Raw genomic sequence first — 27,185 nt, forward strand, 5'->3', positions numbered from 1 at the left:
CCTGTTGACCAATTGAGAGCCAGGGGCGGGGCTTTGGCAGAGTTTTGTCCAATTATAGCTTACGTAGGGAAAGATTTGCGTACCAGCCGCGTCTACTTCGAAAGAGCAGGAAGTGAATGTCAGAACGTTCTGTATGGGGAAATGCGGTGATATTAGTTCAAAAGTACATCTTTGTTTAGAGTTTCGCTGTCCTAATAACCTGCGATTGCATGAGGTTTTTAGTTTATCATTTCGTTTCCCGTTGCTTTTTACTTGTCCTTTGTGGACAACATTATATTTCCAGCATGAGGCGCTTTGCTCATCCAGCAGCCTTGGCTTACTGCATGACAACACTTGGTGCTGGCATGATGAACAGCATTTTTAGTTTCTACTATGTTAAACTGTTCTTAAACAGGTACAGAATATCTGAAGTAGCCTTCCACAAGTCACAGGTGAGTTTTTTCAGATGTTAATAGATATTCTGACTTGATTAATACCTCCTGTCTCTGACAGCACTAGACTCCGTAAACAACAAAGAGCATCGAGGCTGGTCCTCTGTTCGCAGCCAATCAGAAACGCTCTCTGCCTGTCAATCATTTATTTGCTTACACCGGGTTGGCTGACGTGTTCGGAGGGTGGGGTTTGGGAGAAACAGCGTCTGGTTGAAGCGAGGCGGTCTTTTTGTCGTTAGCCAAAATCAGAGAAAATCGTTTACAGCACCTGTAAGAATCACAATTGCTGCATTAAGGAACATAAATTCGCATATAATTTTTTCTTATCTATGTTTTGACAGTAACGGAGTAACGATATTTGGGCATTTTGATATCAATTAATCAGTCAATTGTGACTGCTCATGCCATCCCAGATGTGTTTGACTTTCTTTCTTTTGCAGAACACAAATGAAGTTGTTTTTCAAGAATATTTCAGCTCTGTTGATCCATACAATGCCAGTGAATGGTGACTAGACCTTTGAAGCTCCAAAAAGCACATAAGGGCAGCATAAAAAAAGCATTTTCATTTGTCAGAATCAGAATAAGTTTTAAGGAATTTGTCACGGTGACCGAAGCTTCCAGTGCAAGAGAATGCAATGTACACTCACCTAAAGGATTATTAGGAACACCATACTAATACTGTGTTTGATCCCCTTTCGCCTTCAGAACTGCCTTAATTCTACATGGCATTGATTCAACAAGGTGCTGAAAGCATTCTTTAGAAATGTTGGCCCATATTGATAGGATAGCATCTTGCAGTTGATGGAGATTTGTGGGATGCACATCCAGGGCATGAAGCTCCCGTTCCACCACATCCCAAAGATGCTCTATTGGGTTGAGATCTGGTGACTGTGGGGGCCATTTTAGTACAGTGAACTCATTGTCATGTTCAAGAAACCAATTTGAAATGATTCAAGCTTTGTGACATGGTGCATTATCCTGCTGGAAGTAGCCATCAGAGGATGGGTACATGGTGGCCATAAAGGGATGGACATGGTCAGAAACAATGCTCAGGTAGGCCGTGGCATTTAAACGATGCCCAACTGGCACTAAGGGGCCTAAAGTGTGCCAAGAAATCATCCCCCACACCATTACACCACCACCACCAGCCTGCACAGTGGTAACAAGGCATGATGGATCCATGTTCTCATTCTGTTTACGCCAAATTCTGACTCTACCATCTGAATGTCTCAACAGAAATCGAGACTCATCAGACCAGGCAACATTTTTCCAGTCTTCAACTGTCCAATTTTGATGAGCTCTTGCAAATTGTAGCCTCTTTTTCCTATTTGTAGTGGAGATGAGTGGTACCCGGTGGGGTCTTCTGCTGTTGTAGCCCATCCGCCTCAAGGTTGTGCGTGTTGTGGCTTCACAAATGCTTTGCTGCATACCTCGGTTGTAACGAGTGGTTATTTCAGGCAAAGTTGCTCTTCTATCAGCTTGAATCAGTCGGCCCATTCTCCTCTGACCTCTAGCATCAACAAGGCATTTTCAGCCCACAGGACTGCCGCATACTGGATGTTTTTCCTTTTCACACCATTCTTTGTAAACCCTAGAAATGTTTGTGCGTGAAAATCCCAGTAACTGAGCAGATTGTGAAATACTCAGACCGGCCCGTCTGGCACCAACAACCATGCCACGCTCAAAATTGCTTAAATCACCTTTCTTTCCCATTCTGACATTCAGTTTGGAGTTCAGGAGATTGTCTTGACCAGGACCACACCCCTAAATGCATTGAAGCAACTGCCATGTGATTGGTTGATTAGATAATTGCATTAATGAGAAATTGAACAGGTGTTCCTAATAATCCTTTAGGTGAGTGTATATACATACATACATACAAACATACATTTAAACATATATACATATTTATATCATATACATATATTGACAAGGTTTTTAGTGAGAGGTGCTACTATTTCCCATTGTTATTATTTCTCTACACCATTCTAAGACCTACACAAAATGCTAGAACCTTTCACTGCCCATGCTAGAACCTTACATTAAATCAAATGCATCTTGTCTGAAAATACAATTACAAAGGTGTTGGGATATTTTGATATATACTTTAATACCCTGTCATCAAACACACTCTATGAAGCAATTTAACTTGCATTTGAACCAATAAAGTGTCCATCGTTATTGTCTCCACAGGTGGTCTTTATGATCTGGAACGCACTGAACGACCCCTTGTTTGGCTATTTGCAAGACAACTCACGCATGGAGTGCTGCTCACGACGGCGGCTCTCGATTTTATATGGAGCCCCGCTGTACTGTCTGGCTTTCTTGCTTGCTTGGTTCCCGTGGAGGACGTATGAGCCAGGCGACTGGCTGAGTGGCGTTCACCTCATGGTTACTCTGTGTGCTTTTGATGGCATGCTCACATTCGTGCTGTTAGCCCAGTGTGCACTGTTTGCAGAAATCTCAGGAAAACATCAGAACAGACTGAGACTGATCAAATACAGCCAGGTGGCGTCTCTGGTGGGATCTTCTAGTGTGCTCTTCAGTGGTCTCATCTCCAGGAACATGGACGACTTTGCAGCCTTCCAGGGCTTTACTGTCCTGGTCGCCGTGCTGGCATGTTGTTGTATGCTGTACACGGGCTTCCATAGTGAAAGTCGATTTGATAGTAAAAGTTCTGAGCAGAGTTCCCCGGGTCCTCAGAAACCTCCGCTCTCCATGTCTTCTGTGCTCTCCATGACCTGGCAGATCCTCACCAACCGAAACTTCCAGGTCTTTGTCATCATGAACTTCTTCCAAGTGTTCATGGTGGCATTCTGCAACAACTTCACCATGATATTTGCAGAGCACCTCATCCCTCCAGATGTCCTGCCGTCGCTGGCAAAGAGCTTCATGTATGGAGCTGGATTCATCTGCCCGCAGGTGCATCATCATTATTTGTGGTGTTAACTAAAGCATTCATCCCTATTACTTGTGGTTAGTGATTTGAACCTTAATTCGAAATAATGTACTTCTCTGTGTAACTACCATTTCAGTTATGACATCTCTCGTATTAAGATTTAAAGTGTTACAATAAAAAAATAAAAAAAAGGCACCTGAGCCATATCAAGAGATCAGGTTATCATAGACCCTGTTTCTACCTGGTATTAAAGCAATATTCTGGGTTCAAATTAAGATCAATCCAGAGAAATGTATTTCGACTCGTCCCTCCTTTTCTTTAAAAAAAAAAAACGTAAAAATCGAGATTACAGTGAGGCATTTACAATTGAAGCACTTTAATTATTCTGTTAAAACTTTTGTATTATTTGAGCAGTAAATTGTCATTTTTACAGTCGTTTTAGGATTTGTTGACATTACATCGTCATGGTAATGAAGTTGTAAAATTGGTTCTAACTTTACATAGAATCACTTAATAACCTTTTCTATCACACTAAAATCATGTTTCCGTACATATTGTTTACGTCTTGTGTCTATACTTGTGAAACGGTGAGGATTTTGATGTTTTCGGATTGGCCTCCATTCACTTCCATTGGAAGTGCCTCACTAGAACACAGATTTATGGGACGAGTTGAAATACAATTTTGTGGTAATTATCATTATGCCACAAAAGCTGATGATTGAGCTTAACGTGTATTGAACCCGGAATATTCCTTTAAGTTGCATTTTTTGGTGATCTAATCACATGTGGTCAGCAGTAAATACAGGTAAAAACTGGGTTATTCAGATATTTATGGATAATTCTTCTCTAAATATTGTTTCTTTGTCTGTTATGACTTTTGTTTGCAGTTTTATTGTCATGCAGTAACAATCTGACAGATTGATTGATGTTGTCATGAAATCAGAGACCCTCCGCTTAAAATCCGAACAGTCACAGGAGACCCATTTGAGATGCATGTTAATACCAGGTGGAAAAAGGGCTTAGGGTTGGTGTGTTTTGACCTTGGCCGGTAGGCAACCACCCATAGCAACCACCTGGCATTGCACTAAATACACTCAAAAAACATTAAAGTAAGTTCGACTGACTTTACTTACGTATTTTGATTTCTGAGTGAAATGACTTATCGAACTAGAATACATTTGAGTTTATCCATTGGTTGTTGATTGGATTGTGAAAATATGGGCATTGCATAGCCCAACGGCTTTAGCCGTTGAAAAACTAGTGAGTAAAAGATAACCATATTTTAACGTTTTGAATCACAATACACTAAATGTAAAAGGGGAAAAAAACACATACTCGTGCTGTGCATCCCAAGATAAAGGCATTCAAAAATATAAATAAACTCCAGAGGCATCTGAAGCATTGTACTCATTAGTGATCACCTCAGCAATCCAGACGTGAAATGTCTCAAACACAACCGCAAATTTCAAGCCAGCTGGCCCGTAACCAAGGACGTTTGGGTTAAGGAACGATACTTTTGAAGGAAAACAGACGAAAATACACCTTGCCATCTTCCCCAACAAGCGACCGACGCTTCGTTCAACTCTATGCAGGGTTGTGGTATTTATAAGAAAGAGGCGGGGTTTAAACAGACTAAATGATGGGAGAAGTTCTGCATACATCACCAGAGAGAATTCAGATGTTTCAACGAAAGATCAAGTTATGAAGTTTTGATTAAATATTACGAGATCAAAAAAATAAAACGTGCATGGATGAATCGTTCACAATAAGATCAATAACATGCATTTAGAAAATTGATAGGGTGAATTCTCATTTCATGCAGACTTTAAAACCATATAATAACTCCCTGGCAACCACCCAGAATACCCTAACAACTGCATAGCAATGCGCTAGAAACCACTTGGAACCCCCTCAAGAACCACCCAGAGCACTTCAGCAACTGCATTTTATTTTATGATTCTCATTGAGATCAGCTAAATCAAGATGAAGACAATAACTGACACAGAGAGGTCTTAAACGATCTGTTCTCTATGTTTTCTCTACAGTTGTTGGTGTTGTGCAGCCAGAATCTTCTTCACAAGTTTGGCTACTACAGACTCATTCTGGTCACCTTCTATGTGGAGGCTGGGGCTGCTGTCATCATGCTTCTGCTGGGTCCAAAAAACTACTATTTCCTTGCATTGTTCCTTACTGTCAACATGTAAGAACTCAAACAATGTTGTTCCACTAATTATTTTCTATCTGTCATGAAACACTGAAAGACATGATGTCCAAGATGCTCTTTTCCATACAACAAAAGTGAATTGTGACTTATAGTGCCAAACCATACAAAAGCTTTGTGTGAAGAACAGACAGAAATTGTAGTTCTTATTCACTACACATATTCACATAAGCATTATTTGGAATTATAGTGAATAATCTTAGGCCGCTTACAGTGTGTTTTCTGCTGATTAGTGTACAATGCAGTCTTTCATGCTGTGTCTTGTGTCCCTGATGGTGAATTAGGGTCTTGGTTCAAGCAGCCTTCAGTCTTTTCAATTTGCCGCTGGCTGATATTATTGACTCTGACCTACAGAAATACAAACGCAGGTAAAACATATGGACTGGAATATGTCTCAACATTTCTCAGCATTTTTACAATATTCAGTATGTATTTTGTTCATTTAAATATATATATTTTTAATCAAGAACCATCATTTTAACCAAACGGCCATTGTTGCCTTATAGATTCTAAATGTTATGTACAAGACATACAATATGCAGCACAAATCTAGTTTAAACAGAATCATTACGACAATAACCATATTGTTATAATGTTTATTACCAAATAAACATTATTCACCTACATATATTTCACAAAAACAAATCATGAGTGACAAACAAATCATTAATCATCACAATTTTCCTGATGTTATATATCTTTATATCAGCATAAAAATAATATTTCAAGAACACTCAACATATCACTCATCCCTAGTTTATAGTTAACTACATCTTTAAACCTCAAAATCCTGCTTCATAAAGGGACAGTTCACCCAAAAATGAAAAATCTCTCATCATTTTCTCACCCTCATGCCATCCCAGAAATGTATAACTTTCTTCTGCAGAACATAAATGAAGATTTGTAATGCAAGTGAATGGTGACCAGAACTAAAGGTAAAAAAAAGCACATAAAGTCAGCATAAATGTAAGTAATAAGACTCCAGTGGTTTAATCCATGTCTTCAGAAGTGATATGATAGGTGTATGTGAGAAACGGATCAAAATTGAAGTCCCTTTTTACTATAAATTCTCCCCGACCAGTAGGTTGCGATATGAACAAAGAATGCGAATCACCAAGAAATTGAAAGAGTAGATTCTCACTAAAAAAGGAGTTTGACTGTTTCTCACACACATCTATCATATCACTTCTGAAGACATGAATTAAACCACTGGAGTTTTACGAATTACTTATGTGCTGCATTTATGTGCTTTTTGGAGCTTCAAAGTTCTGTTCACCATTCACTTGCATTGTTTGGATCTACAGTGCTGAGATATTCTTCTAAAAATCTTCATTTGTGTTCTGCTGAGGAAAGAGTAAATTGCACTAATTTTTTATTTTATTTCTTTCTAAGATTTATGCATTTTAATTTAATAACATTTCATCAAATTTAATTGTGTAATGCTAAACAAAGTAAATGAATGTGATTTCAAATATTTAGGGTTGTTTAATATTATTTTATTAAAGATTCTTTTGATGGAATTTTGCTATTCAATCAAAATGCGTAAATCGTAAAATAATTTTTTGTGTATTTCACTGTAAACTATTGTTAAAATTGCGGTGAAAATCAATAATTGGGCATATCCAAATGTTCTTGCGTGACCCATCACATTTCACTGTATTTTATTTAAACATTTAAGTTTATTCTGATTTAACATTATAAGATTTAACGATAGACACGGTAGTATGTTGTAAAATATGTAGGAACTAAAATAACATCCCGTAATGCCTGAAACATGGTCACTGTATTTTTTACAATTAATATATTTTTATTACCATAAAGTAAACAGGATTCATTAATGGTGAATGCTGCTTTGTTCACTGACTTTCTTAATGCCAGTTTGACTTGCGCAGACATCATTGATTTTAGTTTATAATGTCAATGTTTCCAGCTCTCCTCTCTCATCTATGGTTTTTGGGACCAATGCTCTTTTCACAAAGCCGGCGCAGTCTCTGGCCCCGATGCTGGTTGTGTCCGTCCTCAACCAGTATGGCTATGAGGAAATGAAAGATGTCGGGAGATCTGCGGACTCAAGGTAAGGCAAATGAAATATTCAAACACAGTTCATCGAAACGTAACCCTACAGGTATGTTTTTTCACTATCCTTCATCATGCCTTCTGTATAAAGGCATAAAATGCTTACTGTAATTACCAGTGTGCCGTTTCCTCCTCTAGTGGTGGAAAATGAGCATTGCATTCAAGAAAACATTTTCTCTCTCTCTTTCTCAATGTAGTGCTCTTCAGTCTCTGCACAGCACCATGTTTTACCTGGTTTGTGTGGTACCGATGTGTGTCACAGTCTTGCAGGTGCTGGCATGGAGGCCGTTCTCCATACGGGACAGTCATACACTGGACTCCAAATACATAGATGGATGAATTATAGCTTGTTTTATTATGTGTATGTGTGCGTTCGTGTACAGCACTTTATGATCTGATTTTGACTGTTAAACTCCAGAAAGAAAGGCAATATAGATACATCAAGTGTCAGGGGTCTATTTTACAGGGAAACAGGTGTGATGTGTTTATGGTGTTGGTGCTTAGGATATATATATACTTGTTTACAGCAAGAAAGTGTGGAGATTATTAAAGGCCCAGTAATAAGATTTGATGAAATGTTGTAAACTGTAATAGAGTAGGCCTATGATGCAATGCAGAGAGTGTTATCACACAGCTACTTTCTGAGTAAATAATAAAGGGACATGAAGTTTTGATTTTACATTAAATTATTGTATCATGTGAGAAAATAAAATACTGTCACATATAAGTTTGTATGTGACTCTCTATACTGTAAACACAATAGTGCCACTGTGCTTGTCTTTAAGCTGTTGGAATGATACATATTGATTTGTGATAGTTATGATAGATTGTACTCTCAAGTCTTTTTTTTTTTTTTTTGCATATTTTTAAGATTTACGCATTTGAATTGAATAAAAAATCCATCAAATTTAATTGCGTAATCTTTAAAAACAAACAAACAAAAAAAACATGAATATTTTTTATTATTATTTAATATTGGTTTGTTATTCTTTTTTACATTTTTTTTTAAAGATTTACGCAATAACATTTTATGGAATTTTGTTATGAAAATATAATGCGTACATCTTAAAAATTGGCTAAAATATATTTTTTTTTGGCTACTTTCGCAGGAAAAGAAGTTAAAAATTTTGTTTATTAAATAACCTGTAAATTTGTTCAGTTTAAAAGTTATTAGCAGTATAATGATTGTAGTGTTTTACAAAAGTTCTTGGTATTTTATTATTTAAATAAATGTTTTATTTGAAATGCATTTCTTGGTGCCTTTCCTGATGTCTCCCCTCAGAACACTATTAGATTTGTATTTTAGGGGTGTTATTTTATTGACTGATTGTTATTATTTTTCTATATCAATAAATTTGGCCTCATGCTGAAACACTGATATGACTGTGATGCATCATATTTATGTTGAGCACATTATTTTATTTATTTATATTAAATTTTCTCCCAATTTGGAATGCCCACTTCCATTGCACTCTAAGTCCTTCTGGTAGTAGTAGTAGTCCTTTATTGTCACATAGTAAACCAGTGAAATTGGCCATCGACCTGTCCATACAAACATACATATGACAAGGGGATAGACAGGACAGGAAGACAGGGAATTAGAAGAAATACAGCATGACATGAGGAGAGGAGAGGAGAAAAAAAAGGCAGCCCCCAGACTATGCTCCTTAAGAAGTACAGTGTGGGAACAGGGAAAAAAACACCTCAGCAACATTAGCACATAATCAGTACACTCTACAACATGAACAAGACTTGCAACAGGGGAGGGATTGGGGGTGGAGGTGGCCCAGCACAGGCCAGCAGCCATCCGGACCTGCAGCCATGTTCGGCGCTGGTCACAGACCCGCCTGTCAGACTGGGGGTACAAAGCGCGAAGGCGAGGGATAGGGTATCGGGCGGATGATTGCATATCTGTATATATGTGTAAGAGTTCATGTGTGTGTAGGCCTGGAGAGTCGCTATGCCAGCATCTAATCTAGGTGCCTCAGTCCGCAGGGTTGTCATAGCGATACACAGCAAGTTGCCATGGAGACAACCTTGATCAGGTCCCAGACATAGTCAACAATCACCAGGTGTCTGGGGAGTCGGGGAAGGAACGCAAGAGTGGCTCACTGCAGTGCTCTTCCGGGGGAGTTGTTGTTCCAACAGCGGCCTTGGCCAAGGCCAGTGCTGGTTGAGGGTGGCCGAAACAGATAAGATTGGGATTGTTTGGTCTTAAGGAGAGTAGCCGCATTCTAATTTACACGGCTATTCTCCTGGTCCATTTTGGTCTCTGAAACGATCCATTTGCCTTTGCAAAGCTGTGAGCTTCTCCATGATGTTATCCGTATTTTGGTTCATAGACCAGAATCCCAGTCTGAGTGCAGACAGCTCTGCCCACTGTTTCAATCATGACGGGCAGCCTTGTGAGGCTTTGGACAGCTGTCACCGTCTTCTTAACTCCTCGATAAACCAGGGCAATGCCTAATCCAATCAGCAGAAGACCTGTTATCATGGTACCGAATAGGTAGATATCTTCGTCCTCCACGGAAAGACGGTGGCGTAGTGAATCGCCTCAATCCGGGTGGCGGAGGACAAATCTCAGTTGCCTCCGCGTCTGAGACCGTCAATCCACACATCAAATCACATGTTAATGCGGAGACCTAGTGAGTGTGGAGGCTTCACACTATTCTCCACGGCATCCACGCACAACTCACCACGTGCCGCACCGCGAGTTAGAACCACATTAAAGCGACCACTAGGAGGTTACCCCATGTGACTTTACCCACCCTAGCAACCAAGCCAATTTGCTTGCTTAGGAGACCTGGATGGAATAACTCAGCACACCCTGGATTCGAACTCGCGCGACTCCAGGTGTGGTAGTCAGTGGCTTTGTCTCATTTCGAAGGCTGCGTGCTAGGTAGGATGCGTACTTTGAAGGCTGCAGTATACCGATCGTCCTCCTTTAAGCAAGCTTTGTTTAAAAGAGATGGCCTTCCTAGGAAAAACGGAATGTAACATGGTTGCTATGACAGCATGCCGTGAATGCTTTGAGTGAAAACTGAAACAAAGTCCCTTATATTAATATAATTATACCTATTATATCCTCTGCACCCATCTACTGAGGTACTTCAACTTGAGAATTAACATTACTTGCGTTTGAACATCATATTTATGGGCAAATTGGCGTCATTTGTTTTTAGACATTTCCGTTGAAGCAAAGAATTGTGGGTTGTGAGTGCCCACGAAGGATACATCTAATGCATCCTACAAATTCCCGTGAAAGAAGGTCGCATTCGAAGGCTGCATTAAAAGTGTCCTACTCGCTTTTCTGAAACGAGACAGCCTCGATGACGTATGCAGCAGACAAACGCGACAGAGTAAATCGCAGAGCTAACCAGGCCCCTGGTATGCACATTATTGAGAAAAATAAAATAAGATAATTTCATTTGTTTTAAGAAACATAAAGCAAATGACCTGCCAAGTGCACAAGCTTCTTCACAATAAAAAACAAAACAAAACTAATTAAATTTTTTAATTGCAAGCCCACAACAAGGGGATCTTTAAAACCGCATACACCATCATTAAGCACCATTAAAACACTAGTAGGGTTATAGGGAATCTTAATTATTAAAAAAATATGCATGACATATTTTTTCATATTCATTTTCATAGTAATTTAGAATTAGTTGAATATTGTTATTTTAATTTAAAAATACTACACATATCTTTTTTTATATAATTATTTTATACTTTTTTATGTATATCTATTAAATTTAGGATGCTCAAAACCACTGAACTGTGCTCGCAATGAAAGCTTTTATTTTGAAAACTCTTTTATTATCTTCCGGTCGCCCTGTTATCCGGATTCACACAGTTCAATAAGTGAACTGCCTTGTCCTGTTGTCGTCAGTAATAGTACACGTTTATATAGCCAATCAATATAAATTTTAGACCAAATTAATTTTGATAAGATATTCTTGCCTTTGGTGATATGTCCAGTAACTCTGGATAGTTAACGGACGCTTTATTTCTCTGGTAAGTGTTTTGCAGCTTTAGTTTCAGTGAAAGTGAATCAGTATGAATTGACTTCATTAATATCAATCAATAGATCAGAATAAAGCTCTGCATGACCTGCTGTTACAGTGGCGTATATAGATTTACTTCTGCTGGGTTTGTGTTGAAATCATCTTATGTTGCAGGATACATTTGTGAGAAGAGATTGATACACCTGTTTTCAAATTAGTTTGTCAGTTTGTTGGAGTATAAATAGAAGAAAAAAAAGATAAATAAGTTTGTGTTTTTTTTTTAAATATGTCTATTTATTATTTATTGCAAATTTGTGACAAAGTTTCAGTACTGTTAATGTTTGGGGTGAATCTCAAGAAACCTGTAAAATCCGGGTGTCCTATTTAATCCCAAAAAAAATATTAATTCATTAAAAATCTTATGTATTGTGTTCTTTTATAAAATGAAAAATATTTTTAGGACAATTATGATTAATTTATTTATTCCTTTGTGACATTTTTCATACATTTCCATGACAATTAAGCAGATTTTTCCTGTTACTCTTCTAGAATAAAAGTCATTCTCATTACAGTATTGCAGTAATGAAAATTACAATAAAGTGCTGCATAAATAAAATTCAGTAAAACAAACACATTGGACGCATTACTGTAATGAGTATTCTGCGTGATATGTGCTTAAAGGGCAATTCACCCAAATATTCCGTCATCGTTTATTCACCCTATCGTTGTTTTAAATCCTTTCTTTTTATGTGAATCACAAAGGGAGATGTTATGCAGAATGTTAGGGACTGACAGCCTCAGTCACCATTCATTTTCATTGGATCTTTTTTCAAACAATGAAAGTGAATGGTGACTTACATCTCTTTGTGTGTTCCATGGAAGAAATACAGTCAGGAGTTTGGAACAATATGAGGTTAAGTAAATGATGACAGAATTTATTTTGAGTGATTTAATTGTCATGAAAATAATATTACAATGTAGAAAGTCTGAAAGGTGCACTCAGAATTTGTTTTGAATATGTCATCTTGGACTTGTGCTGACACCTAGGGGTGTGGATGCAGCATCATTCAAACGCAAAAGTTTTTAGTTACAAATGCTTTTGTTGAAATTCACCATTCATAGTTAGCCAGGTTTAATTTAATTCACAAGCGAAAGTGTCCAATAACAGGGCAATTACTGAGATTAAGAGAGAAGTATTTGAATGGTCATGTGATTCTAAAATGGCCGCCCCCATAAGGGGACCCTCTCGATGTACAATAAAAATATTCGTATAAAGTTACTGATATGACTGGAGTTGTCATCTCATGTGAGTGGAATGAGGAAACAAATTATTGAGTGTACCTTTTAATTTCCTCTTTTTTTCACAATATAATTGCTTATTTTTTCTCTTTCGATTTCACAGTGAAATGTGAACTGGATTAGGGATGCACTGATACCACTTTTTTTTCTCTCCCGATTCCGAAACCTGAACTTTCTGTATCGGCAGGTGCCAGTCCCGATCTAATACCAGTGTTGTTTTTTTATTAGTCATTTTACAATATCTTTATCTCACTGTGTGGAATTGATTGAGTTGTACTAATTTACTGTATATGTAAAGAAACTAAACATCTAACTACACATTATTTCAATATAACTTGTATACAAAAATTAAATTTGTAAACAAATAGTAATTACAATAATCATTTATTATTGTTATTATTAATATTATTATCTTTTACAATTTTATTATAAAGTAGTAATGTATTTTAGTCGTTAGGGCTGCAACTAATGATTATTTTGATAATCGTGTAATCTAACGATTATTCGTTGATTATTGCAACGATTAATCATTAGCTCTTAACCGATTATTCTGCTTGTGTCCTGACTTAAAAGGTTGTAATAAACGTGCTTACTAACAATAAAGAGGAAAAATCATCTTTTAAAAATACCTCTAAATGACATTCACTGAATTAATGAAAAAAAAACTTTTTATAAGTTTAATTTAGTATAGAAATTCTCTGCAAGAAATTCTATTGTTATCAAGTGTTTTGGTTTCGTTTCCATTAAAATCCTTAAAACAAGATACATTTATTTGACAAACAACATATAATATATTTAGATTTGCTTTAAGAGAATGCATCTTAAATAGAAGTGTATTTTTCACTTGGTTATACTTCTGCGAGTGCAGTAAAGACAAAATATATTTATATTCAAGATCTATTCTCTAAAAGCAAGTATAAATATCGTATATGCTGCTTCTCAGTTGAATGCAACATTTTCTATAGGATTTTTAGATATTTTAACATTTTTGTATTTTTAAAATTATATTCAGCTTTCTGAGATATTTGTTATTTTATTTTGCAGTATAGCTGCTAAAAAACATTATGTTGTTTTAAAAGAGTTTTAAATATTTATATTGGAAAACAAGCCAAAACAAATCAAAGCAAACATGTGTTTTGTTGCAGTGTGTAATTGGGCGAAGACTACCTCTCGTCTTTCTGTTCACTTCAATCCATCTTTAACTCACAAAAAAACAAACTCTCGCTTATCAAAAATTGTGTATTGCCAATTTTCTTCACAATATGAAATGCACAGTGGCATATATTGATTCAATAAGTCACGAGCAATCACGTTATAATCTAGCTGCAGCAAGTGTGCGCGCTCGAGGGACACGTTGCGACAGAGTGTGTGTCAGCCGGATGCAGTTTCATTCTCTCCCCCTTAGATCAGGACATTCGCGCAACTCGTAGAGGAGGCACTGACCACGTAGAAAAATGCACGTTTCAGAGTTTGTAGTTATTTACATGATCTGCTTCTGTATTATTTGAACTTTAACACATTCAATATTACTGCATTTAAGATGTAACGCGGGGGTGTTTCCTTTAAAGTTGCTCGACACGTACGTTTTGCTTCAGCGGGGCGGCAGCTCTAGCTCCGCGTATTCCACAACAAGAGTGCTTCTGTATTTACTTACTTTGTATTTTTGCATTATTATTCCCTCATACTTTGCATTGCTGCTCTTATCATTAGAGTTTAAAGTGATCTCATGTTACAGTATATTAGATCAAATGACTATTTGGACAACAGAAATTTTTGTTGACAATTTTTTATTGTAATTGTTATTATAATCTTTTCAGCCCTATTAGTCATAGATGTTTTTATTTTAAAACCCTCTGGATTATATTTTGGTGGAACACTTCAGAAAGACCATGTCTGTGTGTAGGCTAGTTCACAGTTGTTAAATTAGCTTCTTATTCAAAATCTAGTGAAATGCTCCATCGGTGCGATTTTCAATGCATGGTATTAGCGAACCAAACTATCGAGCACTATCGAGAACTATCTTCATCCAAGACATATGGAGGACTCTCATATTGCGCACTGAAACAGCTGCACATTATGAGAGCCCCGCATATGCTATAAGTGTGTGTCAACAGAGCAGAGCGCATTAATTGAAACGTGCTTCACATGCATACTACATATATTTACTTATTAAACACAGCCTTTTGCGATTCACAGAGCTATATGAAGAGTCTTCAAGAGACTTTGAAAAAAATGCATGAGTCATATGAACTACTTTAATGATGCTTTCATGGTTCTTTTTGGTGCTTGACAGTAATAGCCATGACTACACACAGTATTGGAATTGGATCAGGCTTGTCAGACCATTACCCAGTCTATCTAATACATCTGCATCTAGGATCGGCGCATCCCTATTCTGGGCATGTTATTGTGAAAATATCCAGTTTAATGATGATTTCTCCTTATTAACACTATTAACCTATTGTAATGTTCCAGGAAAGTCAAACTATCTTGTTGGCCTGTTTGATCATATTATTGACTTGTTAAAATCTTGGTTCTTTCAGTTATGGAGTCTATAAACCAGGTCAATGTCATGCACCTTCAGGAGTCTCATTCCACAGCTCTGGATCTGTCGGGGGGTTGCAGAGTCCTTTAAAGACAAACCCAATGGAGGCTTTGGACCTTATCAACCCCAACTGGCATGCCATTACCTCAGGAAATAAGGTTAACATCTCAGAATCACAGTCAGGTAGGTACAACATCACTCAGCCTTGCAAACCGAATCCACCTGATCACCCAGAACCAGCATCAAAGCATTGTGGGTCAAGAGCTTGTGGCGTGTCCTCCCATGGCCCCTGCTCTCTGCCTTTACCACAGATCAATGGACTGCCCTCTGTGGCTCAGATACTGTCTCAATGCCCACCTACAGGCTGCATGTTTGATGATGATTGCCATGTGGAAATGGATGGCATGTTGACGCAAAAACGTAAGAAAGCAGATTCCTTGTTAGAAAACAGCACATTAGGAGATCGGATAGCACACAATGGATTAGAGACACTTCCACAAGAAATGTACTTGAATGACTCTCTATCGTTCATGTCACCAACTAAGGGATCATCGTATTTATCTCAGGACGCCAACGCTGCTGCATACACACTACATTCCACCAGCTCTGCACTTGCAAAAACTGCAGTTGAAACTCTGGCGTACGAAAGTACAGATGCCATCAAAAGATCTCCATGCTCAGATGAATACATCTCTAGTAACGATGAGAGTGACATTGTTGAGGTGCCGATAGCCAACACAGAATGCAAGACACCTCCACATTGTAGCTCCCAATCTGGAAGTGTTATAGTTCATGAGATACGCCATGAAAGAGGAAATTCTTCCTCCGCAAGGCAGGAAGTTGCCGGGTATAGTCAAATGGGCTGCTCTCCAGAAAATGTGTACAATTTCCATGTCCTGGATGAACCTGCTTTGGAAAATGAGGTTATTTATGACTCCAAATCCTTGCTGTCATGGATTGAATCGGTCTCGATACCACTCATCCCGCAAGACAGTGATCAAGACACAAATTTTGCTTTTCCCAAAATCTTCCCATCTACCTTGGATGCAGACAACCCAAGCGTCTTGAAGCCTTCACCAAGTGGGACATCATCTTCGCTGCCCAGCCGTCCACGGAAAACTCTGGCCTCAAAGAGTAGGAAACGAACCAAACCTAGGCCCAAAACGAGTACCTCAAAGAAGCGGGTGAGAGCTTTAACAGGGAACAAATCGAAAGCAAGAACAACCAAGAGAAGATGCAGAAAACCTCGGTCATCAATGACTTCATCCATGTTTTCTCCTCAAGAGCTGGAGATCAACCTAAAATATGCTAACCAAAAAGACAACAAGAAAGATGCCAAATCAGACAGCTTTGCTCCCTACATTCAAATGAAGTTCTCATCTTGCACCATCATCAACTTTAGGGAAGAGGATGATGCTTCAATGAAGAAAGGTTCACCGCAGCTGACGGTCTCTGGTGTTATTCCAAAGACTTTGTGTTTGCAACTGGGCCGTGTTGGGTGCAATGCCAGGTTTCACCACAAGCATCTCTGTTGCTTGTGTGGAAGGGCTCCAAATGGTGAAGGCCTCGGGGACTTGTATGGACCGTACTACCCCAGTGGAGCTCAGCCCTTGTGTAAGAGTGACAATAGCCCACCCACTCGGAGGCAAGACCCCAACTGCAGTGACTTGGACTCTGTCTACAGTTTGGAAGATGATGGAAGCCAGTCCATCATAGAAGCAGATCTTTTGGAAATCGGAGCTAAACAGTCGAGGAATGAGAACTGTGTGGAGATTGTTGAGAAGTCTGGTGTCTGTAGTGAACGCTGGATACATGAGGACTGTAGCATTTGGACGGCAGGTGTCTTTTTGGTTAAAGGGAGACTCTACGGATTGGAAGAAGCCATCTGGCTTGCGCAAGAAATGGTAAGGAAAGCTTCGTTTTTATATTTCTTGTCTGGGTGATTCTCACAAAAAAATGTCTGATGTCTTATTTCACCCCAAAATCAATATTGCAAGTCGTCTTTCCTATTTTTCATATCACTCTATGATCTCATTAAGTAAGATAATGAAATAATCTTAATGAGTAGTCAGACGGTTGTTTTTGCAAATAATCACCTAAATGACTCCGAAGCAAACTGGAAGTAAAATTCTTTTTTCATTTCTGTGATTTCTTTATTCTCACATAATAACATAATTTCAACTCAGATGACTATTTTATGTCCATTTATTTATTTAGTTGGTAGCTGTGTTATAAGCCGGATAATTTACAGTCAGCTTCGTTCCAGTGTACTGATCACCCTATCAGGGTTTATTTTGCAACAACTACTGGCTGACTACATTATCCCTTAGACTACAAATAAGGGTTTCTTCATGCCAATTTTGTGTCTCAGGGGTTGATTTTTATTCAAATAAACAGATTTAAACTTTTTTTCTTTTTGTTATTTTATTACCAGGCCTTCATCATTTATTTTTGGTACTTTTCAAATCCCTTTTATATATTGATTTTATTGTTTTAGCCTTGTCCCAGACCAAGACTTTCAATATTAAATAATGAAAATCAATTATAAAAATACAAATGAATTTGTAAAACTATGATAATCTAAACAAATAGTGGAAAATATAAACCATTTCAGTATTTAATGTAATTATTGTGTGAATGATTCCCCCACAGTTGAGTCACCCAAAGTGCATTACCACCACACCAAACAATTTGACCCCTAATAAAATTTTCTCCCCACAAATAGAAGTTTGTGTACTTGTCAACCAAGTGGACTAAAGTGTCAGTGAAGAGCATGCTTGAGATGAAATATGAGACAAGTGATGTTTGAAGAAAATAAAGAAAATCAAGACAACTATCACTTGTGAGCAGGATATTTTCATTGGGTGTCATTTAGTCAAATTGTAATTTTGCCAAAATGTGTGAAAATATTATTTATTGTTTTTGTTTTAGGATACATGGTGTTAGCTATGAAATTATCCGTCACAAGCAAAGGAGTCATTTTATTTCAAAAGTGTTAAAAATGTCATTTCCATCAGTGTCATTTCCAGCACAGAATTCTATTAAACACAATACTGAATTTGAGGTGTGCTAGAAACCACAGTGGTAGGAATATTTATGACTTACAAAAATGCCATAACTCTCCTGTTATAATTGTATATACATAGTTGGCCATTGTTTGTAGAAAAATGACACGAGTAATAGTGTGAAAAATTTTAACAGGATTTTACATTGTAGAAATTCATAAGGCTGAAAGTGCTTAATTGTCACAACTAATGTCATATTGCATAAAATCTTAATTGTCCCAAAAATAGCCTTTATTTCCTTTTATTCAAATATATTGTTTATCGTTTCGGCTAATCGCACAGTACCTCGTTAGACGATACCATGTTGCTACTATGTTATTGGATCCTTAATGTTTCCGGAATGTGCTTTTCCTTTCCTTTCCTAGACTCCAGGAAATACCAGAGTTTGCTCCCTTGCTTCTTGCTGATGTTCTCTGAATGCAACTCCTATCCTAGCACAATGCATCTATATGAACTTCAAAGACATTAGTCATTAATTATAATCATAACAGTTACTTAATTAACACTTACATAGTTTAATAATTTTAAACCATGACTTGCACTGCACATAAATAACTAATATTGGCATTATATTCATGTTGTTTTGTCAGAGGGGAACTGGCCCCCACAGTGAGTCTGTTTTCTTCCAAGGTTATTTTTCTCCATTAATCTACATCTTATGGAGTTTTGTGTTCCTTGCCACAGTCGCCTTCAGCTTGCTCACTGGGTTTCTGAATACAATTATTATTTAAATATTTTTATACACACTTCATAATCATATTTAATCAATTTACACAATTATGACTAAGACTTTTTAGATATTACAGTTCGATTTTTTTTGTTAATGCATGATCTTCCGTAAAGCTATTTTGTACAAATAAAAATGGCTCGACCTTCCTCCTTAAAGACCATTACATAAATTCTTGCAAATAGTTTGATATTTATTTGTTTTTTGACATGAAATTTCGACAGGTTTCATGAGATTCCCATGTCTACATTGTCATAAAATACTTACAAAATCTGTGACTTTGTCTTTGAATCCCTTGAAGCTGTAAGGTAATGATCTGTTTGGTTGTTTGCAGGTGTGCTCATACTGTCACAGAGTTGGTGCCACTTTGGGTTGTTTCTTTAAAGACTGCCCCAATAAATACCACTTTCCCTGTGCCCTGCAATCGGGTAAGAGTCATAATTTTGCCTGTGCCAAAAGTTTTGAATAATGTACAGATTTTGATCTTATGGGAAAAAAACAAAGTGGCATTCAACTGATCACAATGTAAAGTCAGAGGTTACAGTCATGTGAAAAATTACTATTACAATTTGAAAAAAAAAAAAAAAATGTTCAGAACTTCTTAAACTACTACAAAGAGTTCTCATCAAATAATCCTACACGTGCAGCAATGACAGTTTTGCAGATTCTTGGCATTCTAGCGGTCAGTTTGTCCAGATACTCTGGTGACATTTCACCCCACACTTCCTGTAGCACTTGCCATGTGTTTGTCTTGTCTGGCACTTCTCACACACCTTACAGTCTAGCTGATCCCACAAAAGCTCAATGGGGTTAATATCATAACACTCTTTTCCAATTATCTGTTGTCCAATGTCTGTGTTTGTTTGCCCACTCTAACCTTTTCTTTTTGTTTTTCTGTTTCAAAAGTGGCTTTTTCTTTGCAATTCTTCCCAAAAGCCTGCACACCTGAGTCTTCTCTTTACTGTTGTACATGAAACTGGTGTTGAGCATCTATTTCTCAAACTAGAGCCTCTGATGTACTTATCCTCTTGTTTATTTGTACATCTGGTCTCCGGATCTCTTTCTGTCCTTGTCAGAGCCAGTTGTCCTTTGTCTTTGAAGACTGTAGTGTACACCTTTGTATGAAATCTTCAGATTTTGGCAATTTCATGCATTGTATAGCCTTTATTCCTCAAAACAATGATTGACTGACGAGTTTCTAGAGAAAGCTATTTATTTAAGCTAATATTGACCTTAAGACATGCCAGTCTATCGCATACTGTGGCAACTCAAAAACAAACAAAAATACAATGTTAAGCTTCATTTAATGAACCAAATAGCTTTCAGCTGTGTTTGATATAATGGCAAGTGATTTTCTAGTAACAAATTAGCAATTTAGCATGATTACTCAAGGATAAGGGGTTGGAGTCTAGATTTGATCAAAACATTTTTTTACGGGGGGCCTGGGTAGCTCAGCAAGTAAAGACACTGACTACCACTGGAGTAGCAAGTTCGAATCCAGGGTGTGCTGAGTGACTCCAGTCAGGTCTCCTAAGCAACCAAATTGGCCTGGTTGCTAGGGATGGTAGAGTCACATGCGGTAACCTCCTCGTGGTCACAATAATGTGGTTCGGTCTCGGTGGGGCGAGTGGTGAGTTGCGCGTGGATGCCGCGGTGAATAGTGTGAAACCTCCACGCGCTATGTCTCCGCGGTAACGCGCTCAACAAGCCACGTGATAAGATGCGTGGATTGACGGTCTCAGATGCGGAGGCAACTGAGATTCGTCCTCTGCCACCCGGATTGTGGTCACTATGCCACCATGAGGACTTGGAGCGCATTGGGAATTGGCCATTCCAAATTGGGGAGAAAAAGTGGAGAGAAAAAATACTTTTCAAATAGTGATGGTGCTGTTTGTTACATCAGTAATGTCCTGAATATACCTTGTGATCAGTTGAATGCCACTTGGGTTTATTAAAGTACCAATTTCCTTCCATAATTACAAAATCTGTACATTATTCCAAACTTTTGGCTGCCTGTTTATATATAATAGTTCATTATGTCATCTGATTTGACAGTTGTAATAAAAACAATTATATATTGTAAATGTTTAGAGGAAAGTTGAATCTTCCATGATGGATCATTTTGCTTTCCATTCCTTGTCTTCATTCCTGTTTTGTTGCATTGGCTCTTTTTTTTTTATCTTCACAGACAGTGCACTCAATGAGGAGAACTTCACTATAAGATGCCCAAAGCATAAGGTGACTCGGAGATATTGCTTTAACTTATCGTTCACAGAAACATACAGAGTTTGAGTTCTGAAGGAGGATGAGATGAGTTTGGAGTGTAATAGAGAGCCGCAGTGAATCTCAGATGTATTGTCTTCCTCTGGCATGATCTTCTCTGATGATAATCATCACTCTTGTGTTTGTTCTCTCAGAACAAAGCATCCAGAATGAGTGTTAGCAGGGTGAAGAACAGATGACGTTTGGGAGGCATTGAAATACCATGGAAAGTATTTTACAGCATTTTCACACTTCTTGTTTCCTTTATCAAGGCTTAGAAATGTACTTTTAATTAGAATGTGTGAGCAAAATGGGCTTAATTGTCAATAACAATACTTAACAGTACTAACATGTGGAGTGGTAGTGTAGCGGTTTGCGCGCTGCGCTATGAACAACCCGAGTTCGATTCCCGCTCATGGCCAACAGCAGTGACGATTATCTGAACCGGTGCGGTGTGTAAAAAACATCGCCACTGGGGAGACAAAGGCGGTCCGGCGTGGTGCTGGCCACCCACCCCCTTGTGTACCGTTCCGGCCTTCATAGGTGCTCGCTAACAGCACTTGCCCCTAAAGTCTGTTAAGGCTAAATGGGGGATCTTTGTCTTTGTATATATATATATAAATATATATTTTAGCAAGAGTGCGATTATTGCCCTACATCAGCACTGTGGCCGTGTGCCATAGGTAATCTCAGCAGTGCTGATTTAGGGTCATATAACATGATTCAACAGTTCAATGAACAAGTAAATAAAAACAAAAGTGGAAGAGTACGGTCATAAAAATGCATTTGTGCATGGAAATACTTTGTTCCGCTGCGGATCAGAATCTGCTGTTGCTGGTTCAAACCAAATGATGCGTCCAAGCCTCCGTTAGTAATTCAAAAAGTTCACTTCAGAAATAGTATCACAGCTGGTGCTGTTTCTAGCAAACTATTGGATCAAGATGAATGGATGGGTGTGTGTGTGAGATGTCATGGGTGTGTGTGTGAAGAGTCTGCGATCACGTGTTGCCACACTCAAGCAAAGATGCTGTCAGCTTTCTGAAGATCAGCTTTCTCAGTGGGAAAAATAGCATCCAAGCGGGAGGTATACCGCTCTATTTCGCGATAGCCGGTGCACAAGAGTTGATCACTATAGAAACCGCAATGTCCTCCGCCAGTTTGTGTAATTAATCAGCCTGTTGTGTCTCTCTTGAGCCTTAATGCTGAAGTTGTTTGTTTAAAGCCATTTAAAGCTATTTCTTAGCTTTAGTAGTAGTACAAGCAATCACAAAGAGGTGTTGTATGTAAATGGCTGAAGCGTCTTCACTTCACCTAACTGGCTTGTATTAAAAAATGTTTTTATCTTTTGCCACCACCTGCCGGCTAACATATGTAATGTAAAAAAAAAATAGATGTAAAAAGAGACACATAGCCTACATTAGCTCTTAACACATATGCACTGCTCTTACACTTTAGTTTAGGATGACGAACACAAGCGGAGTGATACACAAACAGTGAAGCATCCGAGTGCTGATTTTGTCAGACCATCAGTGCTCATGGAATGTCTCTCATCCAATCAGATTTGAAGAACGAAACTAACTGTTATATACATATACAGGGACGGATTACCGACCAGGCCCTTAACTACCAGGGGGCCCTTGACTGCCCGAGGGTGCCCTGGGCTTTAAGGCTGCGCGATGTAGTTTGGTGATCCCCAGCATGAAAACTCTTTTGGGCATGAACAACAAACACCCCCATATATATATATATATATATATATATATATATATATATATATATATATATATATATATATATATATATATATATATACATACATACATACACATAAACACCGATCAGCAACAACATTAAAACCACCTGCCTAATATTGTGTATGAGTCCCCCTCTTGCAAAACAGCACCAACACACATCTCAGAATAGCATTCTGATATGATATTCTTCTCACCACAATTGTACAAAGCAGTTATCTGAGTTACTGTAGACTTTGTCAGTTGAAACCAATCTGTCTGTGTTGACCTCTAATTAACAAGACATTTCTGGACACTTGATGTTTTTTGTTTTTGACACCATTTAATTCTAGAGACTGTTGTGTGTGAGTATTTCTGTAACTGCTGATCTGAGATTTTCAAACCAGCCTGTATGGCACCAACAATCATCCATGGTCCAAATCACTGAGATCACATTCTGATTGTTGATGTGAACATTAACTGAAGCTCCTGACCTGTATCTGCATGTAGTGCATGATTTATGCACTGCAGCCACACGATTGGCTGATTAAGTTGCTCTGATAATTTGGCCCTTGTCAAAGTTGCTCAGATCCTTACGCTTGTTGATGAGAGAGGTCAACAGGGAATGGCCAGACTGGTTGAACTGATAAAGTCTAAGTAACTCAGATAACCGCTCTGTACAATTGTGTTGAGAAGAATATAATCTCAGAATGCTATTCTTAGATGTGGGTTGGCTGCATGAGGGGGGCCTACATAGTATTATGCAGGTGGTTTTAATAAAAACACCATATATCTAAATTACAATAATGTGTATATATATATATATTTGGGGAAATTATGACATGTTGCTAACAATATCTATCACCTGTTTCACGTATTCAAGACAAAAGTAATACAATGTCAAATAAAACAATACTGCATTAGTATTGTAATAGATGTACACAAACATTTATTTTTTTCTCTTTTTTTTCCCCACATAACTACTGTAATTGCTGTCAGTTCACACATGCAATTTTAATTTGAACTATTTATGATTAAAACCTTTATTAACTCTCACTAAAAAAAGCAAGGTTTAACTGTGAAATACTTCTTTTTTTATTATCTTTTGCAGGAAGACTTTGTAGGACATTTGGTAATCAGTGGTATCTGGCTGTGAAATCATCGCTAATGTGTTTACAGATTGTTCCATCTGGCATATTTGAGCATTTACATTTGCTCACAGGCGGATGAATGTTCAGAGGTGGATGGCCACTGCCTGATACAAGTGGTACCCTCGGACAATGCTGGATGAATTTCTCTGCATTCCTCTGATCACATATGATGAATTTAACCACTGCTGGTTATTAAAATAATGATTTATGTCCAGTTCACTGCAGTTTACACAAGGCCAGTTATCTCCATCTGCTACAGGTTGAATCATATAAAACCCATTGCAACATTGTGCAGAATAAAAGAGCTTCACCTGACTAGAGTTAAAGAGAGTTTTATTCATTTGAAAGAACAATACAACCATCATAAAGACACAGTAGAGCTTTTTCCTTCATTTTCACTCTTTCATGAACTCCTGCCAGTAACTTTTCATTTAAATTCTGTCATTTTCTCACTCTCTTCTTTCTCTCTTTTGTGTAACACAACAAAGTTGTTGAATGATGACATCATTAATTTACATAACATATTTAACATGAACTGTACATTCTGAAACAATAGTGTCATTATGACATAAGACTGCTGGTATTGTATAGTATGCACTATTATGTGAACATATTTATTTATGTTTAATGCATATGTGTGTATTTATTTGCCAATGAACAGCATCATTTGAGAAGACGGAGTGTGTTTTAGCACCTTTTATAAATGCAGTGAAGTTTTCATTTGATGTTTTTGATGTGTCATGGGATTTTCCATTTCACCTGCTGCCTTGTGATGTCTCAAGTTCTCTTTTAATAAATGCTTTTACAGTACGTCCCATCCAACCATGTCATTGTGTGACTGTTCGCTGATTTTGACTGATGGTGGTGCTAGAACAACTTCAAAGCACCAGGCAATCATAATCGGATAATACTGTAAAGCCACCTGTGTAATGCATAAATCAAAGCAGTTGTGCCTTTTTTCAAGAGTTTAAATGCTGCCATCAATGTGTTAAGGACCCTTGTTTTAAAAATAATTATATTAATTATTTTATTTTTTTGGCTGAATAACTGATTTTTATTACATAGTTTATGTCTTTCTGTGTTATGTCTTTCAGTTATGGTTTTTCCACAAATATTATGGTTAAAATGTGGCTTGGTAAAGGTATTGCGAGGGAACACAAAACTATTTCTGAAAATAAGGAGGGACTCGGTACAAAAGAGCCAACCCTGAAGTCTCTGTGATTCTGGTCCCTCTAATGTATTTTCATATATCCCATTTTCATCAAGTTCCATTGCGCAAATGGTGCCGGATGTTATGTAGCAAAGTTTAATATTTAGGATTATTAATATTTAGGTTCTTGTACTCCCAACTGTGTTGAAACACAGGGCTTGATCCATAGATCTTGAAATGTCTTTATGTATCCTCTGTGTCACTGCATGTAGACTATAGTCACATCTGAAGCCAATCACCTTTCAGATACAGACATCGCCTGTCAATCAACTCGAGAATACGCATGTGCATTAGCAAAACAAACTGGTAAAATAGGATTTTTCAATGTAATCTAAGGGAATGAAGCATAATTTATGATACCAGTGTTGTTTTATTTTACTGCTGATTTAAAAAAAAAAAATGTAATTGTAATCTTGACCAACCATTTTTGAGATTTCTGTTTTTTAGATTTTAGTGTTCCCCCATTTAAGTAGATAGGAGCTGCACTGGCATGACTGGAAATAGCCACCCGAGAGCATTCCAAAGATGGCCGACAGTGGACTTACTTGCTAGAAAGACTTTGACTAAACACTATTGTGTAATCGATTGAATTAAAGGAATGTTCTGGATTCAATACCAGTTAAGCTTATCGACAACATTTGTGGCATTATATGCATTACCACAAAAATGAATTAATTTGCCTTTGTACAACATTCACATTACTTTGCTTCAAAGTAACATTTATCTTTAACAACGCTATTCGCCTTATTCACATGGTGGCCATTTTGAAAACTTGAACGCCGTTGAGGGGTACACAAACCCGGAAATTTGACTCCGATGCAGCAGCACCAGCAATGGAAACTCCAGTGTGGACCACCAATCTTTCCTGTCTGCCCGAATTAACAGTACAAAATGTGGAGCAGTGGGCCAGTACCGACTGCAACATCCCCCGGGCTGTGTTAATTAAGGGATACAGTAACTGGATCGAAGGATTTATCCACGACATTGAAGGTATGAATGGACGCTAATTTACCTCAGTTTCTGCTAGCTTGTAGCAGCTAGGTGTAAGTTAATGTTAGTAAGCTGTAAGTGATGTGGAGTTGTTGACTCTGTGTACTATGTTAGATTTTATTTAACACTTAACATGTCTTTAATCGACAGTCAATAGGAGCCCATCACACATATTTGTGAAGGCTAGGTCTTTTCCCTTAATTAACCAGCCCGGGGGATGTTGCAGTCGGTACTGGCCCACTGCTCCACATTTTGTACTGTTAATTCGGGCAGACAGGAAAGATTGAATGGCGTTCGAGTTTTCAAAATTAAAATTTCCAGGTGAATAAGGCAAAATAAAGTGAAAATCATGCACCACAGTGCCACTATAGCTCGGGCCGCCATCTTGATTGCTTTGGTTAAATGGATCACATGACAACAAATACATAATCGTTTTCAGATATCTCAGTTTTCCCTGTCCACACTACAACACGAAGAAGACCTTTTCAGATATATCCACCTGGGAGAGCATTTTCAAAAAGCTGCCAAAAACGCTGTCTCAGTGTGGGAGGAAGGCTACAAACGTAGAGATA

The 27,185-nt window shown here is 37.9% G+C and overlaps 2 protein-coding genes across 3 annotated transcripts; both read left to right on the top strand.

The window, feature by feature from the left end:
* The first annotated feature begins 112 nt into the window (after positions 1-112).
* LOC127647544 (transmembrane protein 180-like) lies at positions 113-8,498 on the top strand. Of its 2 annotated transcripts, none has more exons than XM_052131837.1 (6): positions 113-431; positions 2,625-3,353; positions 5,376-5,530; positions 5,836-5,919; positions 7,482-7,625; positions 7,825-8,498. In XM_052131837.1, the coding sequence occupies exons 1-6, from the start codon at positions 210-212 to the stop codon at positions 7,964-7,966; spliced, it is 1,476 nt and encodes a 491-aa protein (XP_051987797.1). In that variant the 5' UTR covers positions 113-209; the 3' UTR covers positions 7,967-8,498. The 2 variants fall into 2 exon arrangements, with proteins under 2 accessions (XP_051987797.1, XP_051987798.1); XM_052131838.1 differs by lacking the exon at positions 113-431 and adding an exon at positions 2,112-2,285.
* Positions 8,499-11,484: 2,986 nt separating this feature from the next.
* Positions 11,485-25,223, top strand: LOC127647916 (transcription factor 20-like). Its single transcript, XM_052132441.1, has 6 exons — positions 11,485-11,644; positions 15,477-17,382; positions 19,605-19,698; positions 21,459-21,508; positions 21,688-21,762; positions 24,378-25,223. The coding sequence occupies exons 2-5, from the start codon at positions 15,580-15,582 to the stop codon at positions 21,730-21,732; spliced, it is 1,992 nt and encodes a 663-aa protein (XP_051988401.1). The 5' UTR covers positions 11,485-11,644; positions 15,477-15,579; the 3' UTR covers positions 21,733-21,762; positions 24,378-25,223.
* The last annotated feature ends 1,962 nt before the right edge of the window (positions 25,224-27,185 follow it).

This window comes from Xyrauchen texanus, chromosome 8, assembly GCF_025860055.1.
Source record: "Xyrauchen texanus isolate HMW12.3.18 chromosome 8, RBS_HiC_50CHRs, whole genome shotgun sequence".
Taxonomy (NCBI): domain Eukaryota; kingdom Metazoa; phylum Chordata; class Actinopteri; order Cypriniformes; family Catostomidae; genus Xyrauchen; species Xyrauchen texanus.

Excerpts from the sequence above, each read along its gene's own strand:
- LOC127647544 (XM_052131837.1), top strand. The coding sequence starts at position 210 with ATGAGGTTTTTAGTTTATCATTTCGTTTCCCGTTGCTTTTTACTTGTC. Across the intron at positions 3,354-5,375 it reads CTGGATTCATCTGCCCGCAG|TTGTTGGTGTTGTGCAGCCA; the intron begins GTGCATCATCAT and ends TTTTCTCTACAG. Across the intron at positions 7,626-7,824 it reads GGGAGATCTGCGGACTCAAG|TGCTCTTCAGTCTCTGCACA; the intron begins GTAAGGCAAATG and ends TTCTCAATGTAG.
- LOC127647916 (XM_052132441.1), top strand. The coding sequence starts at position 15,580 with ATGGAGGCTTTGGACCTTATCAACCCCAACTGGCATGCCATTACCTCA. Across the intron at positions 17,383-19,604 it reads TCTGGCTTGCGCAAGAAATG|GTGTGCTCATACTGTCACAG; the intron begins GTAAGGAAAGCT and ends GGTTGTTTGCAG. Across the intron at positions 21,509-21,687 it reads TAAGATGCCCAAAGCATAAG|AACAAAGCATCCAGAATGAG; the intron begins GTGACTCGGAGA and ends TTGTTCTCTCAG.